We start from the raw sequence: 19587 nt of genomic DNA, 5'->3' as shown, positions 1-19587 counted from the left end.
TATTATATTAGTATGGATAGAGAATTATCTTACGTCATGCATAGTAACTTGTTACATTGTGAGTGACTTGTTAGATTTATCAGTGCTGTGTTGGACTTTCATGAAATATTCTGCCTAATACATTCTGCATGTATGAATATCTCTGTAGGACCTACCGTTGAGGCACTGCGACAGCCAAATACGAGGAATATCTAAGCTGAATTGGAAATGTGCAGTCAGGCTTGCCTGGTGATCTTGTAGTCAGAGGGGGTGGCTGTGGTGATATCCATTGATGATGCAGGGTTCAGCCAAGTTTCATTAGGATAAGTATCTCGGGGTGTTGTCATGCAGAAGGTAACAGATATCTGTGGCATGATTGGTGAGTGAGCAAATGTTGAGATGCATGTTTGCGCATGCCAATTGTTACGTGAGTGGTTGCAGGGCTATGTGAGTGAAGGAGAGTGGGGTATTGCGTGATGTTGGTGCGGGTGCAGTGAGTGTTGGTAGTAGGTAAATGCATGAAAGCTTGCAGAATTCAAAGACAAAAACTCCCTTTGTCTTGTGTGATGCGTTGAGACAGCAGGGTGTGGAGAGTATCTTGGTTTGAGGGCACAGAGAGATGCATTGGGGTAGTGGCTGGAGAGGGGAGGACCAGGGTTCTTGTTGCGGTCCAGGCACAGGCATGCCTGACTTTGGCACAACCTCAGCAAGTCCATTGCAGCCACCATTGATTAGGGGGAGGAGTGATGTCACTTCCTGTACAGATTGCGAGCTAAGTGTAGGTGCTATATGTATTATTCTCATGATATGCTGTTATCTTCCCTTTCACCTTTCAACTAGCTGCTCAGTCAGTGTGAGTGTTTCGTGTACAATGTTAGTGTGATTGACATGAATGGAATATTTGGGTGCCTGGTGTGAGTGTTGTCAGTTGGGAGATGGGCTGAGCAGCTAGTAGGCTGCTCCTGGTGGGGCTTGCTGTAACTTCTACTTATGGACCTAATAAACTACATCAAGCTCAACTCAGCTACGTCTACTATGTCACCTGAACACGTGGGACCAGCCCACTACATTTTTGCGACGATCTTGACGGGATTTACCTACACTCAACATGCCAACTAAGAGGAGTTAAGCTAAAGCTGACGGACCTAAGAAGTAAGCAATTTGAAACAAGAATCAAGTAACTCAAGGAAAAGAAACTGGTCAAGCATGCCTCACAGCCCTACCAGTGTCCACTACACCGGACAGCCCGAGACCAGACTTGCTGTGCTCTGATGCTTCTTTCATCTCTTGGATATGTGTTATTAAGGCAGCCTGTTGTACATTTTTTAAGTTACATCAAACGTCTACAGTTCCTTTAGAAGCAAGGTAACCTGTTGCTGCCCCCAGTGCGTGTGAAGTTGTTCTGTTTTAAATGAGATGGTATTTCTAAAAGTTTATCATCTACGTCTGCGTTCAAGTTCAAGACTTTCCTTTGAGTGGGTGTTGAAGGGTGTTTCCTACTCAGTGTGCCTCTGTGTCAGCCAAGATACTATTCTCTACAGCTTTGTGTCGAGTGCTACTGCTGCCCAAGGAAAATGTTGAGATTATTACAATGTGCATTATGGATTTTCTTATGCCGTACACAACGACGTTTTCATAGACATTGGAAAATGCTTTTGGCAGTGCATCCGTCATTGTCGGATCTGAAGGAAGCTAGGTTAACTATTGCGGGACTTTTTGTGAGTATACATTTTAATTAATTTGCTCTGGGGGGGCCCTTTGACTTTTGTCAGTTCAACCGCCATGTTGTCATTTAAAAATTAGGCGCTTGTTACTGCCTATGCGCGCCCTTCCCTCCTCTACGTATGTATACGGGCCTTCCATTGTTATCTCTGTGACGCTCAAGTCTCAATTCACTGCATCTTTGTGCCCACCCACATGCCGTGAGCCACCCTGAGCTGGATTAGACTATTAGGATTACACATTTATCTGATACCATATTTTTTGCACCCAGGGGGACACACTTGGCTTTCCCTGAATCACATACCGTAACAGTGTGCGTTTAGCACATTGACGGGTAAGAATCTTGTTGTTTCCCAGTATGCATGTTATCGTACCCAGTTGAGGAGTGGCAGTCGGCAATTTCTGTTAAAGATTCAGGCTGGCATTAACGTTCACTATAATTCTTTTTCCTGAGCACTTTACTAAACTGCACAGATGATTAGTTTGTTACAAAAACATCAATCCATTGGTTACAGGTGGCACTGTCAGATTTTTATCTGCACTAAACTTGATTTCACACTGTTGTCTTCCATTTCACGTTTTTAAATTCACGGAGAGTGCAAATTCTAAACACACTTATGTGTATTGATACTGTAACATGAGGAATGACAGTGTTTCGTATCAAAATGCCATTCATTGTGTTGTAGGTTTCCTGTGGCCAACACATTTGGATACTTCCAGTTTCAACAAACTTCTAATATCAGCCCCTGATGAAGGGTTCAGCTTTGGAACCCGAAATGCATTGGGACTTTCTTGCGTAAATTTGGAAATTTGCTGATTGGATTATATGTTTTTGATTTGGACATTGCACATTTAATGATTAATGAATATTCGAAAGATGTATTATAATGGAAAGTATAATGGTTTTTGTTTGTATAATGTAAGTTCATGATATATCTCGCTTGTGATAAGCAGCTAACACGAAGGTTTGATAAAATTGCAATGCCTTTGAGCAACTGATTCTATTTTGATTAATATATTGAAACAACTTCTGTTGTCTAATACGCAGTGCTCCACTCAGGTTGTGGTTCTCCTCAGCCCGCTTGAGATTGTTTAGTACATAAGGAAACAGTTGGGTCATATCTCTCTTTTTAGTGGCAGCACGCACACAGGGTTCTAAATTGGTTTATTTTTTCTAACACATTAGATTTTTAAGTTTGAAGAGACAAGGAGTGCATGAACACTTCTCACTTGCATAGTGTGCTCAGCGTGCCGCCATCTTTGATTCGGAGGCTCCGGATTTTCAACATTGTATGTGTGCACTGGAATCTGCAGTTTTTCCAGTACTTTGCCAACCACGTTTTAAATAAGGTTTCTCCAATGTTGAAGCTGACCGGAAACGCAGAGGGGCGGAGAACGTCTTCATTTTATGGCTTTTTGCTTGTTCCATGGTAGTTAATGGTGATCAGCGTGAAGACACAGGTACTTTTATTGCAACAATGATTTTCATTTAACACACTAGCTGTCTTCATTGATTTTTAACACTCAGAGGACACCAGACTTTTGTATTCAAATGTCGCTACAAGCATCTTAGGTGGTCATCTTCTCTGCAACTTGTCTCTTTTGCAAGTATCATCTGCCATGTTTTTCTTTCAAAGTGTTTTTTGTTTTATTAGAATGCCTGTCCTTTATTATTCCCCATTTATGTGTGTTGGACACTACTTTGGGTGCGTTTTGGGTGTCAGTCCCTCCACCTTGTTTTGTGTCCAGTGTGTAAGCCGCCCCGCGCCTCACCTTGTCACGTTCTCATGTTGCGTATAAGTCACCCTGCACCTCACTTTGCCTTGATGTGTTTAAGTCGCCCTGCGCTTCACCCTGTGCTTTTGCATCGACCTGTTGTGTGTAAATCACCCTGTGTTTCACGTTGACGTAATGTGTGCGTGTGTCACACTGTGCTTCATCTTCGTTGTTTTCTTGTGCTGCACATGCTTTTGGGAGCCAGTCCCATTCAACATTAGTCTTTACCCTGCTTAGCCTATGGGTTAATCCCATCTTTGCATGGTCCTTTCCATGAGGGGTGGTGTTTTGGCCACTGTCTCCTTAGTTGAGGAGTACTTCTTTGGGTGTTGTCCATCCATTGTGTGGAGTCTTGGGGTACGTTTTTCCCTTTACTCTTTTCATGTGTGTCTTGCTCACTTGTTGTATGTGAGTTCTTCTTGTGCTATTTACTTTTTCTTTGTTTACTATTAAAGGAGGAGGATGGTGTTATTATGTGTTTCTATTCTTTCATCCTTCTTTGGACTGCTTTCATCATTTGTATATTGCTGTGTATAGTTGTTTTCATGTTATTGTGGTTCTATTTTTTTTCAATATAAAGGGGAGAGGATATGTAGTATTCTCATGTTATGCTGTTATGTTCCCTTTCACCTTTCAACTAGCTGCTCAGCCAGTGTGAGTGTTCCGTGTAGAATGTTAGTGTGATTGAAATGAATGGAATATTTGGGTGTCTGGTGTGAGCATTGTCAGTTGGGAGATGGGCTGAGCAGCTAGTAGGCTGCTCCTGGTGGGGCTTGCTGTAACTTCTACTTATAGACTTAATAATCCACATCAAACTCAACTCGGCTACGTCTGCTATGTCACCTGAACACGTGGGACCAGCCCACTATACTATACATGTTTGAGAACATAAAAATTATGTGTACAACTCTGCACCAGCCCGCACAACCATGTTATAGCCTCTGAGCGGTTGTTCACGCCGTCGCCATGCAAAATAAATGGTCTGTAAGAGAGGATGTGTGGTCTCACAGGTTAGTAATCATGTGTGTCTTTGTGAAGAAGGTATGAAAGTAATGTTGCCAGGTTTATGGTGTGAATAGAGCAGTGTGTGTGCATGCATGTGTATAAGTGAGAGAATGCATTACATTCTCAGTGCATACTTGGTTCTAAATTTTGAGAGTGGACATATGAACAAAGGGGTTTTAATTGAATATTTTGAACCGTGGCATAGGACTAGTGCAATGCAATCGACCCTAATGTTATCAAGTATCATGGGTCTTCAAGCATCCATCAGGAACTGAGTGACGGATATATATATAGGGCAGTGGACATCCCATACATTTACAGCCAAGTGGTACACCGCTTACCTTGACGAGGATGGTTGCATGTTGATCTCTGTTTGCAGTAGACCTTTCTTATTTCCAAGGTGATTATAGTACATTTTCGTTAAAGAGGGAGGAGTACTTTAAGAAAGGAGATTGTGGGAATACTGTAAAATAAAGTTAGGAAATTGTCCAAACATATTGTGACATTCAGAGCCAAAATAATAAATAAAAGTCGAATGTAGACAGTTTATTTAAAATTAAGCATAACAGGGTCCGAAGGTATCGCATTTATTCCGTACTATGGAATTACACTTCCTGTGGGTCCTGTGGTTATTACGTGTAGTTTTTAGGGATAAACATGCAGAATTGGTCTTTCTGGAAACTTTCCCATATGTTTCTTTCCAGTTATACTTAGCCTGATTGCAGTAAGTTTTTTGGGCGGGGTAAAATATTTCAAAGCAGAAATACTCCCACTAAACAAATTGAAGGACCTAGGATGAAGATCAGCTCTAATCAATACATCTTCAAAAAAATAGGTAAACTGAATCTTTATCGCCGAATTTAAGGTAAGCCCTGGGCAGTCACCTCGTCATAGGCTTTAAAATACCGATTTGGATGCTCTTTTCATTACTTTTCGATCGCCTGGACTTTGCTTGGGTTTAAGACCATTATACAATCCATTGCTCCCACCAATTTTTTCAAACGCAATTGGGAAGCATGACTATGTTAAGATGGCGGACACGCTAGCATTTCGTTTTTCTATTATTATTACAGGCTATGGCCTCGGGCCCATACTGTCATCCTGTCCTAACGTTATGTGACTGGCTTCTCTTGGCATTTGCCTTTAAATAACTTGCCTTACTAATAACTTGCAGTTCAGTGATTATTTAATTAATAACGCCAGACGTTGGTAAATGCAGATATTAATATCATTACGCCTTAATATCTTAGCATAATCTTTTGGATCCAACTAAACTTTGCCACATAACCTGTGCCGCTTTTCTCTTTAAATTCCAGGCATTTACTCTCATTCTCTTGCTAACTTTTACTGGATCCCTAAACGAAAGGATGTCTAACTAAATCTGCCTACTCTTTAACCATAGTAAGTGCACATTTCCATCTGATACATTTTTCTCTAAATGATATACAATTCTCTGATGAGGGGGCCCAAAAGTGATGGGCTTGTTGTATAACCTCAGTGTGCAGAGATATATGATTTAGATTAGCCTAATAAGCACTCCAGACAGTAATGGCTTACTCTTGCTATGTGTAAACTCTTTTCAGAAACTAACATCACTAAAATACTGATATATTTCACTTGTAGAAATTTCACTATTGGTACACCGGCCAGGACGGATAAGACCTTTAATATAGGATCACACTACGCAAAGGTATTGGAAATTTGTTATAAACTTTTTGGAGTTCCTGTGTAATTCATCGCTAATGTTTATAAATTTTGAACTAGTTGTACAATTGCATGGGGACACATGTTAAGCCTTATCTGCACATACTTTGATCTATGCCTGCTATATTCGACATACATTTATTAGCAGCGATTTGTGCAGAGAATTGAGCCTCAACTACCTACTTATTAACAAGACCAGCTATAACCCATGTACAATGCCACATCGTCCGTATGTATACAGGAACTTGAAAATGAACGTTATGTTTCATGGACTTTCTGTTTGGGATACAAAGAATTGCAATTGACTGTTACCATGTAGCTTTCAATGAAGAGACAGTAGACGTTGTCGGTTCTCAACTCTTGAGTGTGAACAGAAACTGTAGACTATTGAGCTTTTATAAACACATTGTGTTGTGTATTTTGTTTCAAATGGCCTACCAAGTGTTTTGTAACAGCGTATGTTCTCCCTGGAATGTGAACAACTAGGTCAAGTCCTTTTTTCATAAATTGTACATATTGAATTAGTCTGGTGCTCTATAAATGATCCCTTGCATTGAATATTTGTATGTTTTGATAAAATTTTACACATTGTAATATATATTTTTGTATCTTTTTAAATATAGCCCTGAAGAAGTCCGGTTTCGGACGAAACGCGTTGGCTATTTTTTATCTGCGAGTGTTTCGACAAATAAAGAGAACAAAACGAAGAAAAATTGGCTTGTACTAATTTCTTGGGGGAACAGTTTGACTTTACCCTGGTCACAAAATGAATGTTGATTGAACAATTATATTGTGTTTGTTATACAGCCTTTGGTGTGCGAGGTCAACTTGTGAAAACTGAATCTTTATTCCTGCAGTATTTATACTCGGCTATAGTTGCTGAACAGTCTCTCTTGTTACTTGAAAGAACCGAAAGAACATTTGTAATTGTTTTGTGCTGTTTTTATTTGCACTTCTGCTTTTGTAACAGGGCAAACCAACAGCAATTAATTGAGCATTCCTCACTGTCATAGAAGAACATTTTGTCTCTTATTAGCTCTCTGTCAAATCTTTGTACAATTAAACATTTCGGCTTTAAATGAGGTAATAGGGTATAAGATCTCAAATATAATTTTTAAAGGTGGACTAAAAATAGCATGGATTTGACTAAAGACCTGAGAGCTGAATGTATTGTTCTCTGCTTTCCATTCTGTAGGAGACTGGAATTATTTTCATCAGCCTGATTTGCTTTGAGTACGTGCAAGACAACAATAAATACAGACAACATAATTTGTTTTTTTCAGAATTGATCTATTTTTCACCCATTTTTTCGAAGTATAATTATTTATGTAATACCAATTGTGTGAATGCTTCACAACAAAGCAACACCCCCTTAATTTAGAAGTTGAGGACGTGTATCGATGCACACTCCTTGCAGAAAAAATACGCTTGCCTTTGAAGGAAACTGATCTATTTTATTTAATATATTTTAAACAGTCTGAAGCAGATCCACTAATACTTTCAAATCTACACAAGTTAAAATATGGTTTTGGGCAACCTGCACAAACTGTTCTAATTTATCATTTGTTGGATGGCTCAACAGCCTGACAAGTCAGCAGAGGCTGCCTTTTCAGAGGTTGTCCCATTCTTGATATGAATGCTGCTACTGCCAGCAGCTTCAAGTAATTCATCCATCTGCTCAATACTGCCTGGACAATCGGAAAGTGAGATAAAGCAAAGGGAGGTCAAAGCCACAAAACAGGCAGTTTGAAAAACTCCACCGTGGGGTACAGAGCGATCTGCATAACAAGAGAGGATGGGGAGGGCACCTAAGATAAGACAACTGCGAAACACAAAGGAATAGGGCACTTGTGAAGAATCCAGGTCGGGGCGTCACAGGACAAATAGAATATACTGGACACCAGTTGTAACCATCAAGGTCTGTCACTTCTCGTGTGCTTGGGTACCCATACTGCAGACCCACAAACAGGGCACCAACTACCCTTTTAGACTGGACTATCAAGAGAGTGAGGCAGGGCAGTCTAAGGCTTATATATGGAGGAGCTGTTTGCCACAGACTCAAAACTCAGCAATGAAACAAACTCAAGACAAGCACTTAATAACCAATGACCAGACACTGTTTGTTCTAAAAAGTGCTTTAAGACACACACAACTAAATATTACTGAGGAATTAGAGTTATCAAGAACGCGTCTGGTGGTAATAGCAATGCGGACACATTTTAAAGGGCCTTACAAACTACAGGGGCGCACAAGAAGGAAATGTCACTGTAGTGCTGTTCAAAAAGAGGTGAGGCTTGATGCGGTTTACAGAAAGGAGTTTAATTAGTTTGTTATACAAGTCAAGGGGTCACAGGTGTTCTGGCATTTTCTCTGTCGCTGCTGTCTCCCTCTCTTCCTATGGTTCCAGCGGGCGGGTCCTCGGTAAAAAGAAACAAAAGAAACAGTTACCCTTATGTCCTGATGTCCTTATGTAAACACAACTAGCCTGTTGGTTACTTCTACTAAGGGTCCTTCTCCTGAGTTCTGTTCACTTTACAAGTTAAAGAAATAAAGGGGAATTCTCGGGAGATACGAGCTGGCTCTCCTTCACTACAACCCAGAATCTCCCCAGCAGCATGGTCCCGGTAAATAGTTCGGCCAGTCTTTCTTCTCTTCCTACTCCCTCCTTGTCAAAACCCGGTAGCTTCTTACTCGCCCCTCCTACAACCCTGCGTAGCTGGCTTGGACTCCCCACCAACCCACCACCGTGTTCCCAGCCCATTTGAGCACTTGCCTGAGGCTGGGACCCGTTCTCTGGATCCCGGCGGTGCGGTCCGTAGCGCCTTCCTCAGACCACTTCCCGTCTTCTCCAGGGGCTTCTCTTTGTAGCGGTCCCGTCTCCTGGTTCTTTTCCGTCTGTTCCTCGACTACGTCTCGACTTTCTCCAGCCTCTTGCTTCGTCTTCCTCTCCTCTGGCTCCCGCAATGGTTCAAGCTTGCTCCCTTCTCCGCTCTCGGCCTCTCTCTCCCGCTCAGCTGTTACCACTCCCTTATCTCGGCTCAAGCTCCGCCCAGGACTTGTGAGTAGGGTTCCCACAAGGTGTGGCCGGGAAGTGCCCCCGGGGTACTCAGGTGTGTTGTCTTTGCCGTTCGGGTCCGTCGGTTCGTCACAGAGCCTCCCCTCTAGGCATGGCCGATCAGGCCATGCGGCCACAGGAGTCCGGGAAAGGAAATCCACGTTGGATTGCAGCGCCCCAGGACGGTGAATGACCTGGAACAAAAAGGGGTGCAAAGCTAAAAACCAACGTAGTATACTGGCATTGGTATCCTTATGTCTAGCCAACCAAACCAGGGGTGCATGGTCAGTAAGTAGGGAAAAAAGGTCAGCCCAGGAGATAGTATTGAAGGGCCTGGACAGCCCAGCGGATAGCCAGGCATTCCTTTTCGATGGTGGAATACTTCTGTTCCCTGGGCAACAGTTTCCGGCTCAGGAAGACCACGGTTGCAAAATGCCTATAGAGGATTCCTGGGATTAGACAGCCCCCAGGCCAAGGTCAGAGGCGTCTGTTTGTAAAGTGAACGGGTATGAAAAGTCAGGGCACTTCAATACAGGATGTTGACATAGGTGGGCTTTGAGGCCGTCAACACTTCGGGTGTGCTCCGGGGACCACACAGTGACAGTATTGGGTTGTGTTTTTTTTAGCATGTCCGTGAGTGGTGCGGCTTCTTTTGAGAATCGGGGAACAAACTGCCTATAATACCCCACTAAACCCAGGAAGGCCCTTATACCCTTTTTTGTAGTGGGTTTCTTTAGAGAGGAGATGGTTTCTACTTTGTCCACTTGGGGACGAATCTGCCTACCCTGGATATGATGCCCAAGGTAACGGACATTGTCTGTGGCTAACATGCTTTTCTCGGGGTTGGCTGTCAGTCCAGATGTGCGTAGACAGGTGAATATCTCCCCTAGGTGATTAAGATGTTCCTCCCAGGTGCCACTATAGACGATAATGTTGTCCAGGTATGCTGCTGCATATGCAAAGTGGGGTCTCAAAATATTGTCCATTAGTCTCTGAAAGGTGGCAGGGGTCCAGTGTAACCCAAAGGGAAGGACCTGGAACTGGTATAGTCTGGATGGGGTAGCGAATGCGGTCTTCTCTTGAGCCCTGGGTGTGAGGGATTTCTGCCAATATCCTTTCATCAGATCTAACGTTGTCATGAATTTGGCGTTTCCTAATCTGTCCAGTAACTCTTCTACTCTGTGCATAGGATAGGAGTCAAAACGGGATAACTCGTTTAGCTTTCTATTGTCCACACAAAAACAAATGGAACCATTGAGTTTCGGGACTAGAACGATAGGGGAACACCATAAGCTACTGGAGGGTTCAATTATTCCCATTCGGAGCATATCCTCAACCTCCCGTTCTACGGGCTCCCTCAGTGTCTTTGTTGTGTTGCACTATCTGTGTTTTCCCTGGGGTTCCAAAAAAATGTCTTGGTGGATATGGAGGAGTCTACTAAGAGAGGTGTTTTGTTTTTTGGTTAAGTGAGCACCACAAGGTATCGTTGTGCTACCGGGGTTTTTGGACCTAGAGGAAAATGGTATGTCTAGGGGTGTACAGTTTGGGACGTAGAGGTTGGGTGGCACCTCGACAGGGGCTTCTGGTTCGTCTGTCCATTTCTTTAATAGATTGACGTGATATATTTGACCTGCTCTGGCTGTATGGGGTAAGTCCACTCTATACGTTACAGGGGTTACCTGTGCTAGGATGCTGTAAGGGCCCTGCCAATGGGCTAACAATTTGTTGTCAGAGGAAGGCAGCAGGATTAAGACCTTGTCCCCAACAAGGAAATGCCTAAGAGTGGCCTGTTTATCGTAGGTGGCTTTTTGTTTTCCTTGGGCTGCTTTGAGATGTACTTGGACGCTGTCTCAGAGGGTTGTTAGTCTGTCTTTAAGCTTAGGAGCATACTCTAATACGGTCTTCCCCTCGTCGTCCTCCTCCTCCCATCTTTCAGCGGCCATGTCCACTAAAGTCCTGGGCTTCCTTCTGAAACTAGTCCAAAGGGGCTGTGACCTGTGGAGGACTGGGTGTGCGTTCTTATATGTAATAGGGTAAGGGGTAATTGCCTGTCCCACTCCCTACCTGTTTCTGACACAGTCTTTTTAACTCCATGGCTGCTAAGGCAATTCCCCTCCTGTGCTGGGAATTGCTGTATTCCTTTATTTCATGACGAGCTGGGCTCGTCATCAGTGTTTGAGGAGGCTACACCATGACGAGCCCAGCTCGTCATGAGTGTGGAAGGGGTTAAGGATTGTTTTTATAGTCTGGTTATAGCCTTCCACCAGGCCATCTGTCTGGGGATGGTAGACTGAGGTGCGGATCTCTTTGACCCCCAGTAAGGTGCATATCTGGGCCATGAGTCTGGACATGAAAGAGGTCCCTTGGTCGGTGAGCAGTTCTTTTGGAAAACCCACTCGGCTAAAGAAAGTGATCATGGCATGGGTTACGCTGGACGTGGTCATACTGGACAGGGGTATAGTCTCAGGATATCGCGTTGCATAATCCACGAGGACCAAAATATATTGGTACACTCGGGCTGATGTGATTAGCGGCCCAACCAAATCCATCCCTACCTGGGTAAAAGGGACGTCGATGATAGGGAGGGGACACAAAGGGGCTTTAGGCATGTGAGGAGGATTCAAAAGTGGACACTTCACACAGGCAGCACAATACTTACGGAGATCGGAATAAACCCCCGGCCAGTAAAACCATCTCAGGAGGTACTCTTCTGTTTTCTCTCGCCCGTAGTGACCCCCCCCCTGCTTGGTTGTGTGCCAGATACAGTACCTGAGTGCGGTACGCTAGGGGCACCAGAAGCTGGTATCCCGGTTCATCATTTCATTTAACCTTTCTGTACAGCAGACCCTTATGTACAACAAAACAAAGTCCTACCTGGTTTTCTTCGTCGGTTACGCTTCTTGCCCAGGCAGGGCCTAAAGCGGGATCCTCTCGCTGCTCGGCTCTAAAACTGGCTGGAGTTTTAGTTTCCCCGTCGGTACCTAAAGAGGTGGAAGCGGAGGATGGGTTAACCTGCCCATTCAGCACAGCCTGTCTCTTCCCTTCCCTTTTTTTCCTGCGCGTTTTCTTTTCTTTATACGCACCCGCTACTAGTTCAGAGGAGAACAGTGGGGCCTGCCGTAGCCAGCGGTGTGCTTCTCTTTCCTCAATGGCTTTTGCAAGCAGAACCTAAAAGCCGGTATAGTCGGTTCTTATGATCATTTCTTCTACCAAGTGGGGGATGGCTCCTACCTTTACACGATCCATTTTTACCCATATATTCTAGGGTGATTATAGCCACGGGGTAATCTTTGTGGTCCCCATGGACACATCTAATCGATACCCGTTCTCCTTTTTGCCAATGGGTCTGTTCGACCCGATCCTCTGCGATAACAGAATGCCGACACCCCGAGTCAACCAGGACCAGAGTCATGACGCCATTGATCTGGAGGGAAAGATGGTAGGCTTCCTTGCCTTCTCCCGCCCACAAGACCCTGTCTTTAGTGTATCCTACTTCCATGGGCTCCCCGTTATTCATCTTTTGTGGACAATTCTGTGCGATGTGGCCCCATTCAGCGCAGTTAAAGCATTGGGGTATCTGAGTCCCTTCTTTTCCGAGGGGTTGGGGTAGGAATCTGTGGTCTATAAGAGGTCTTGGTGGGGGTGATTGGGGAGTCGGGTTGAACGCTCTCCAGTGGTGTATGACTGCATTGGGTATGCGGGGTGTAAACGGCCATACTTCTGGATTCCTCTGATGCGCACAAGCCAATTCCATGGCATTGTTGACGGTTAAGTTAGGATGTTGTTTTACCCAGGCCCGGGTGGTGGCAGGGAGACCCTCAATGAAATGTTCTAAGAGGACCCTTTCGATTACTTCCTCTTTCGTAGAGGTATGGGGTTGTAGCCATCTTGCGCCTAGATCTTGTATGGATAAAAATAGGCCCTAGGGTTATCCTGTGTTTGCAATTTCTCTTTGGGAAAGCGGGTGGGATACTGCTCCTGGTCGCACCCAAGTCTCTCCAGTATCGTTTTCTTTATGGTGGCATAGGGAGTGGTACCTCTGGGATTTGCAGCCTGGTAGGCTGTTTGGAGTTCTCCCGAAAGTAGGGGCGCAACATATTGACCCCACCTCTCTTCTGGCCACTGTGCTGTACTCGCTACCCGTTCAAAGTTAGTGAAAAAAAATCTGGGTCTTCACCGGCTTTGTATTTTTGAAGCACTGAACTTGGCACATTCGGATGCATTTTTGTTGCCACAATGGTATCAGTGAGCCGCTGTATGGCGGAGTCCTGTAGGGTCTGGGTTTGAGCCATGAGTCGGGCCTATGCGTGCAGTGCTTCTTGTAGGTGTTCCCTATCTTTCTTTGCGTCCGTGGACTGTGATTCCACCACGAGCTGTAAATGCCGTTGGCCGTCAGCCAGTTGGGCCAACATCTCTTCTATCCCAATGGGTTGGGTCATTGTTGCTGGTTGGGACCGGCTTCTACGACCTTTCCTTATTCTGTGCGGTGTGATGGTCTTCCTTTGATCCCACTTCTGACACCACTATCTTGCTGTTCAAAAAGGGGTGAGGCTTGATGTGGTATACAGAAAGGAGTTTTATTAGTTTGTTATACAATTCGAAGGGTCACAGGTGTCTTTGAATGTTCCGGTGTTCTGGCGTTTTCTCTGACGCTGCTATCTCTCTCTCTTCCTTTGGTTCCAGCGGGCGGGTCCTCTGTAAAAAGAATCAAAAGAAACGGTTACCCTTCTGTCCCGAAGTCCTTATGTAAACACAACTAGTAGGTTGGTTACTTCTAATAAGGGTCCTTCTCCTGAGGACTGTTCACTTTACAAGTTAAAGAAATAAAGGGCATTCTCGGGAGATACGAGCCGGCTCTCCTTCACTACAACCCAGAATCTCCCCTAGTAAATAGTTCAGCTGGTCTCTCTTCTCTTCCTACTCCCTCCTTGTCAAAACCCGGTAGCTTCTTACTCGCCCCTTCTACAACCCTGCGTAGCTGGTTTGGACTCCCCAGCAACCCACCACCGTGTTACCAGCCCGTTTGAGCACTTGCCTGAGGCCGGGACCAATCCTCGGGATCCCGGCGGTGCGGTCCATAGCGCCTTCCTCGGACCACGTCCCGTCTTCTCCAGGGGCTTCTTTTTGTAGCGGTCCCGTCTCCTGGTTCTTTTCCGTCTGTTCCTCGACTTCGTATCGACTTTCTCCAGCCTCTTGCTTCGTCTTCCTCTCCACTGTCTCCCGCGATGGTTCCAGCTCGCTGCCTTCTCCTCTCTAGGCCTCTCTCTCCCCCTCAGCTGTTACCACTCCCTTATCTCGGCTCAAGCTCTGCCCAGGACTTGTGAGTAGGGATCCCACAAGCTGGGGCCGGGAAGTGCCCCGGGGTACTCAGGTGTGTTGTCTTTGCCGTTCGGGTCAGTCGGTTCGTCACAGTCGCAGTTATCAAATAATACCATAGATGCAAACTAGGTTCCCTATGTCGATGGCATCTTCAACAGTACATGATGCCTGAAACTTCAATAACCCCCATGTGCCTAAACCAAATATGTGATACACAGTAATAAAAAATTCAAGCTTACTGTCTCTTTCAGCAGTGTTATCATACACTCTGCAGTGTAATAGAAGCGCTTATGTAAACTAAACAATTCAAAAATGTGAAAACATTTCAGAATATAACCCAAACGATAATCTTGTTTTGAATTTCTACAGTAAAAAGTAAATTTGTGTTTTAAGCGGCCTGCGATTGTAAACAGTACAAAACAGTGAACTTTTCATGAGGCGTCTTATTTGTAACATTACACAGTTTACCACAGAGAACCAAGACCTTATTGGCCTCATGTAGTTTAGTTCATCACTTTAGAACAAAAGCCTAGCTGTATGAGTTCTTGAAATTAATGAAAATCTCTCCCGAGATCAGTGTTGCTGGCAATGCGAGAAGTAGGGTGCTTACATTTGGAAACAGATAGGGCTGAAAGGAGAAATATGCCATTCTACAGTCAGACCCCAAAATCACCATACGTTGTAACTTTGCTTCTGGGTGCACCACAAGCTTAAAATATACATATGCTAACTCCTTTGCAGGGGCATATGGGGCAAGCTTATGCCCATGGGCAATATTTGGAAAGCAGCTACAGCTTCCGTTATGAAAAGTTTACTTTTCCATTGTTTAATTTATTTTCTTTGTCAACACTTTAAAGTGCCCCCTTCAGAGGACAGACATGGGTTCTCTTCATCGGCCTCTAACATCTGGCGCATCTGTATATTGGCAAACTAGCTCCCCCTGCACCCCCCAGCATTTATTTCTTCGGTATCAGATGGGGAAGCCTGTGCCCTCAGTGCTTTACCTGCATTCTTCAGCCTCACTCTGCCACTAACACAGGCATGTGAAGGGTCATCCCTTCTCATAGACGGCAGTGAGCATGTTTGTGCTCTTGCAGCTGGGGCAGCCCCTCTGCTTCATGGGGTCACAGAAGGTAGAAGAAGGTATTTGTTAGACATTGGATTCCTGGTTGGCTGAGGTAGGCACCCAGGTCAGGCATGAGCCACCTCTTTAGTCAGGGCTAGCTGGATACACACTAAATGATAACCTGTGCTCACCCTCTGGTAGCTTGGCACAGAGCAGTTAGTTGAATCCATAGAAGCAATGTGTAAATTATTTGTGTAACACACACACACACATGCACACACACACACACAATAACACAATGAATACACCACAAATACCCCACACAGGTTTAGAAAAGGAAAGAATATTTATCTGAGGAAAACAAGAGGAAAACCACAAAAATCCAATCAGTAGGAATCAAGATATGAATTTCTAAAGATTAAATGCAAAAACAATGCTTAGAAGTCTGTAGCCCTAAAAGGTTACTTGACGCCACAAGGGACCAGTTTAAATCGAAAGTTCAGGCCAACCATGATGGAGGGAAGGCCTGCTCCAGGACCCATGCTGGGCCCGCTTAGAAAGCACCTTAGAAGGAGCAAGGATCAACGCTGAGGGAATGATGAGTGAATCTTTTCAACACAGTTTGGTCGCTGTGTCATTGTAGAGCTTCACTGAAGTGAAGACAATGTGTCGTCATCACCGATTAGTGCAAAGCATTATTGTCAGGCCACTCACAGTAGAACCTCTTTCATCAAAGAGCCTCTGCGTCGAAGGGCGATGCGTGGGTTCCGATTGGAAAAAAGGGGACGATGAATTGGGTTTTGTAGTAAAACAGCTGCAGAACCCACTTCTGAAGCCCAGAACTTGGAAAGGGCACTTCAGGCAAGGGTATAACTCACAGAAGGCAATGTCCAGCAGTGCCAGCAGGATTGCAGGAAGTCTTTTGTGTTACTGAGGCTTCAGAAAACAGGCGGCCAACAAGCCTGTGGAAATCACTTGGAGGGAAGTTAGAGTCCAGCTCCCCTTCAGTCAGGGAGCAGCAGATAGCAGGGCAGCAAGCAATAAAGCAATCCAAGCATAAAAGCAGTCCAGATTCCTTTAAGCAGCAAAGCAGTCCTTCTAACAGTGTTTCAGTACAAGATCCAGAGGTGTCTGATTTGTGGGGGGTCAGAGACCCAGTACTTATACCCAAAAGTGCTATTTGGTGTAGGGAGGGACTTTAAAGCATCTCTCTGAAGTGCACAAGGAGCTCTTTCAACCAAGTCCAGTTATCAAGGCTAACCCTGTAAGAGGAGGAGGTCAGGGGGGTGTAATTCAATGCTTTGTGTGTGGATAGTAGCTTACCTATTGAAGTGTAAGTGTAGTCCCCTCCCTTCTTAGCTGCCCATAAAGACCCATCAGAAATCAGAGTAGTGCTCAGAATGCAGAGGGGCCTTACCTTCCTGTGTTCATGGCTGTCTAGAGGGAATGCACAAAGTGTTGCTGTCACCCAGCCCAAATGTGTATTGGAGACAGGCTATAAGGCTCAAAAGAGCTAAGAGCAGATAAATGTCCTCTTTCAAAAACGTGACATTTTTTAACACAGAAATGTTAAATCCAACTTCACAAGTAATGAGGATTTATCAAGACCATTCCAAACATTTGAAACATGAAAAAGCTACTCCTCTCTGATTAGGAATTACAGTTTAAAAGTGCATTAGGGAATTCCCATTGCTGGCCTATGAGAGGGATAGGCCTCACAGTAGTGAAAAATTAAATAGACTGTTTGTCACTACCTGGTCAGGTAGAACCAAAAAAGTATATGTCGTACCTTTTCCTTACATGGCGCCCTGCCTTGAGGGTTACTTAGAGCCTAACTTAGGGGTGACTTATATGTAACAAAAGGGGAGTTTAAGGCTTGGCAAGTAGTTTTAAATGCCAAGTTGAAGTGGAAGTAAACTGCACACACAGGCACTGCAACAGCAGGCCTGATAAAGGTTTGAAAGGTTACTTGTGTGGGTGGCACAATTAGTACTGCAGGCCAACTAGTAGCATTTGAAGTACAGGCCATGGGTATAAGGTGGACCACTTTACAAGGGACTTACTAGTAAAACAAATAAGCCAATCAGGTATATAACAATATCATCATGTTTAGGAGAGAAGCACATGGACTGTAGCACTGGTTAACCTTGATGAAGTGCTCAGAGTCCTAAGGCCAACAAAAAGAATCAGCAAAAATGGGAGACAAAAAGGCAAAAGATTTGAGGAAAGACCATCCCAAGGATGTCAGATATAACAGTGTTCATCTGAGCATAAGGAAAATGCTTTTTGGGTGTTAACCATCTCTATAGGGGTGGAAACCATTTATTGCTAAAGTTCTGTGGACACTAGAATTCTTACTGGTCCTCTGAGTGTAACAACAGAACAATGGATACCAGAGCATGCTGGGAAGATTGGACCTGGGGCTCTATTATGCATGGCGGTGCTCCAGAGCTCCAAGTAGACAAAAAAAACACTTTAGGAACAGATGGGAACCGTAAATGTTTACTGAATCGATGGGTTATTTTGTGTTGACCTTTTTGTCCCTGTTATTTTCGGGTTTGGTCCATAAACCAAGATTATCATTAAGGGCCTCCTTAGCCCTACATTCTTGGATGGTGCTCCTGAATAATCTGGATGAGGCTTTCTATCACCCATGGATCCCACTGCTAAGGAGTAGGTGCTGTAGGAACCTGAGTGCGCACCACCATTCAGCTCTTGGTAGTTTCCTTGCCCTTCCTAAAGCAGTGCTCAAAGCAGACTACATCTTGTGTGTGTGTGTGTGTGTGTGTGTGCTTATGCGTGTCATTCAAAAGGGGGGGATGTCCACTTCTACAGCACCCACAGCTAGAACTAGTCCACAGAATTTGAAAGGAAAACTCCCCATTCAAAAGCATAAGCATGTTCACCCTCTATTGTCCTCCAGAGGGAGTGGAGGGGGCAAGTCGCCTAGATTCCAAGTATAAAAATCTAGATTATCCTTTCACTCCAGACAGGGGTTAATCAGAAAGCTGCCCATCTCCTACTGCTTCTGTGCTTTTACCTATTCTTAATGTCTCTGCTCTTGGGCAGGAGTTAAAAGTAAAGTCTGAGAACTCCATAAAATTGGAATTTCTACCAAGTCTACAAATTGCACATCACTGATCCATTTTTGACTAATACTTCCTGGGAGTAGCTACTGGGCTATTCAACACCTCCACACCCCCAGAGAGCATTCGGGGAACTTCTCACAAGGATAAATTGAGCCTGACTCTTTGCAGCCAGGAATGGTTCCTTCCCTGCAATCTGCCTGCTTTCCCATTGCCTATGAGAGAACAACATGCCCAAGCTTGGCAATGATGCAATTAATCACCTTACACAAATTCAACCTCTACTCCTCCCTCTCCTGGAGGAGGCTAACCCTTTCAAAATCGGCCTATTGTTCAAGGGTAGCTCTTTACATGCTGCAGGCCAGCAGAGGTGTTAACCTGTCCCAGTAGGTTTGTTTCAAATGTGAATATTATTAAGGTTGGCTCAGGAAAATATTGTGACATTTAAAATACAAAACAGATGCTATTATGGCTAAAGAGTCACTGAACTTTTATTTGGGAAACAGGAAAATATACCAACACGTCACATCTACGGCTTTACTATATGATGAACATCCACTATTTTTTTTCCTCCAAAATCATAAAAGTGTTCTCTTGCTCATGTTGCATATGTATGTATCGATAGAATATTAGGTTCATATTTCAATGTTTCTACCATTATACATCAATACACACCATTATAAAGAAATTAATATGTTTGAATTTTGAATAAGATTATCTTTATGCTTTTTTTGGAACCTATTTTAGCTGTATACTTTATCCCTGCTAACCAAGTCTAAATTGCCTGTATTCCCACTTTTAACATGGCAAAATGTACTTTAACCTAACTGGCATATTTAACTTTTCTTTGAGGCCATAGCATATGGCGAGGAAAG

The 19587-nt window shown here is 44.1% G+C and overlaps 1 protein-coding gene across 1 annotated transcript in view; it reads right to left on the bottom strand.

The window, feature by feature from the left end:
• MALRD1 (MAM and LDL receptor class A domain containing 1) overlaps positions 1–19587 on the bottom strand; it is a 2333045-nt gene that overhangs the window by 1448038 nt on the left and 865420 nt on the right. The window contains exons 17-20 of the mRNA XM_086939858.1: positions 14800–14857; positions 12116–12409; positions 8960–9435; positions 4824–4919 (exon numbers count right to left, since the gene is read on the bottom strand). Of these exons, the coding sequence (XP_086795984.1) occupies positions 4824–4919; positions 8960–9435; positions 12116–12409; positions 14800–14857 (924 nt within the window). The remainder of the gene's footprint in view (positions 1–4823; positions 4920–8959; positions 9436–12115; positions 12410–14799; positions 14858–19587) is intronic.

Source organism: Lissotriton vulgaris, chromosome 10 (assembly GCF_964263255.1).
Source record: "Lissotriton vulgaris chromosome 10, aLisVul1.2, whole genome shotgun sequence".
In the NCBI taxonomy this organism is placed as follows: Eukaryota; Metazoa; Chordata; class Amphibia; order Caudata; family Salamandridae; genus Lissotriton; species Lissotriton vulgaris.
The sequence above is the reverse complement of the archived record's forward strand: the minus strand, read 5'-3'. Positions and strand labels throughout refer to the sequence as shown.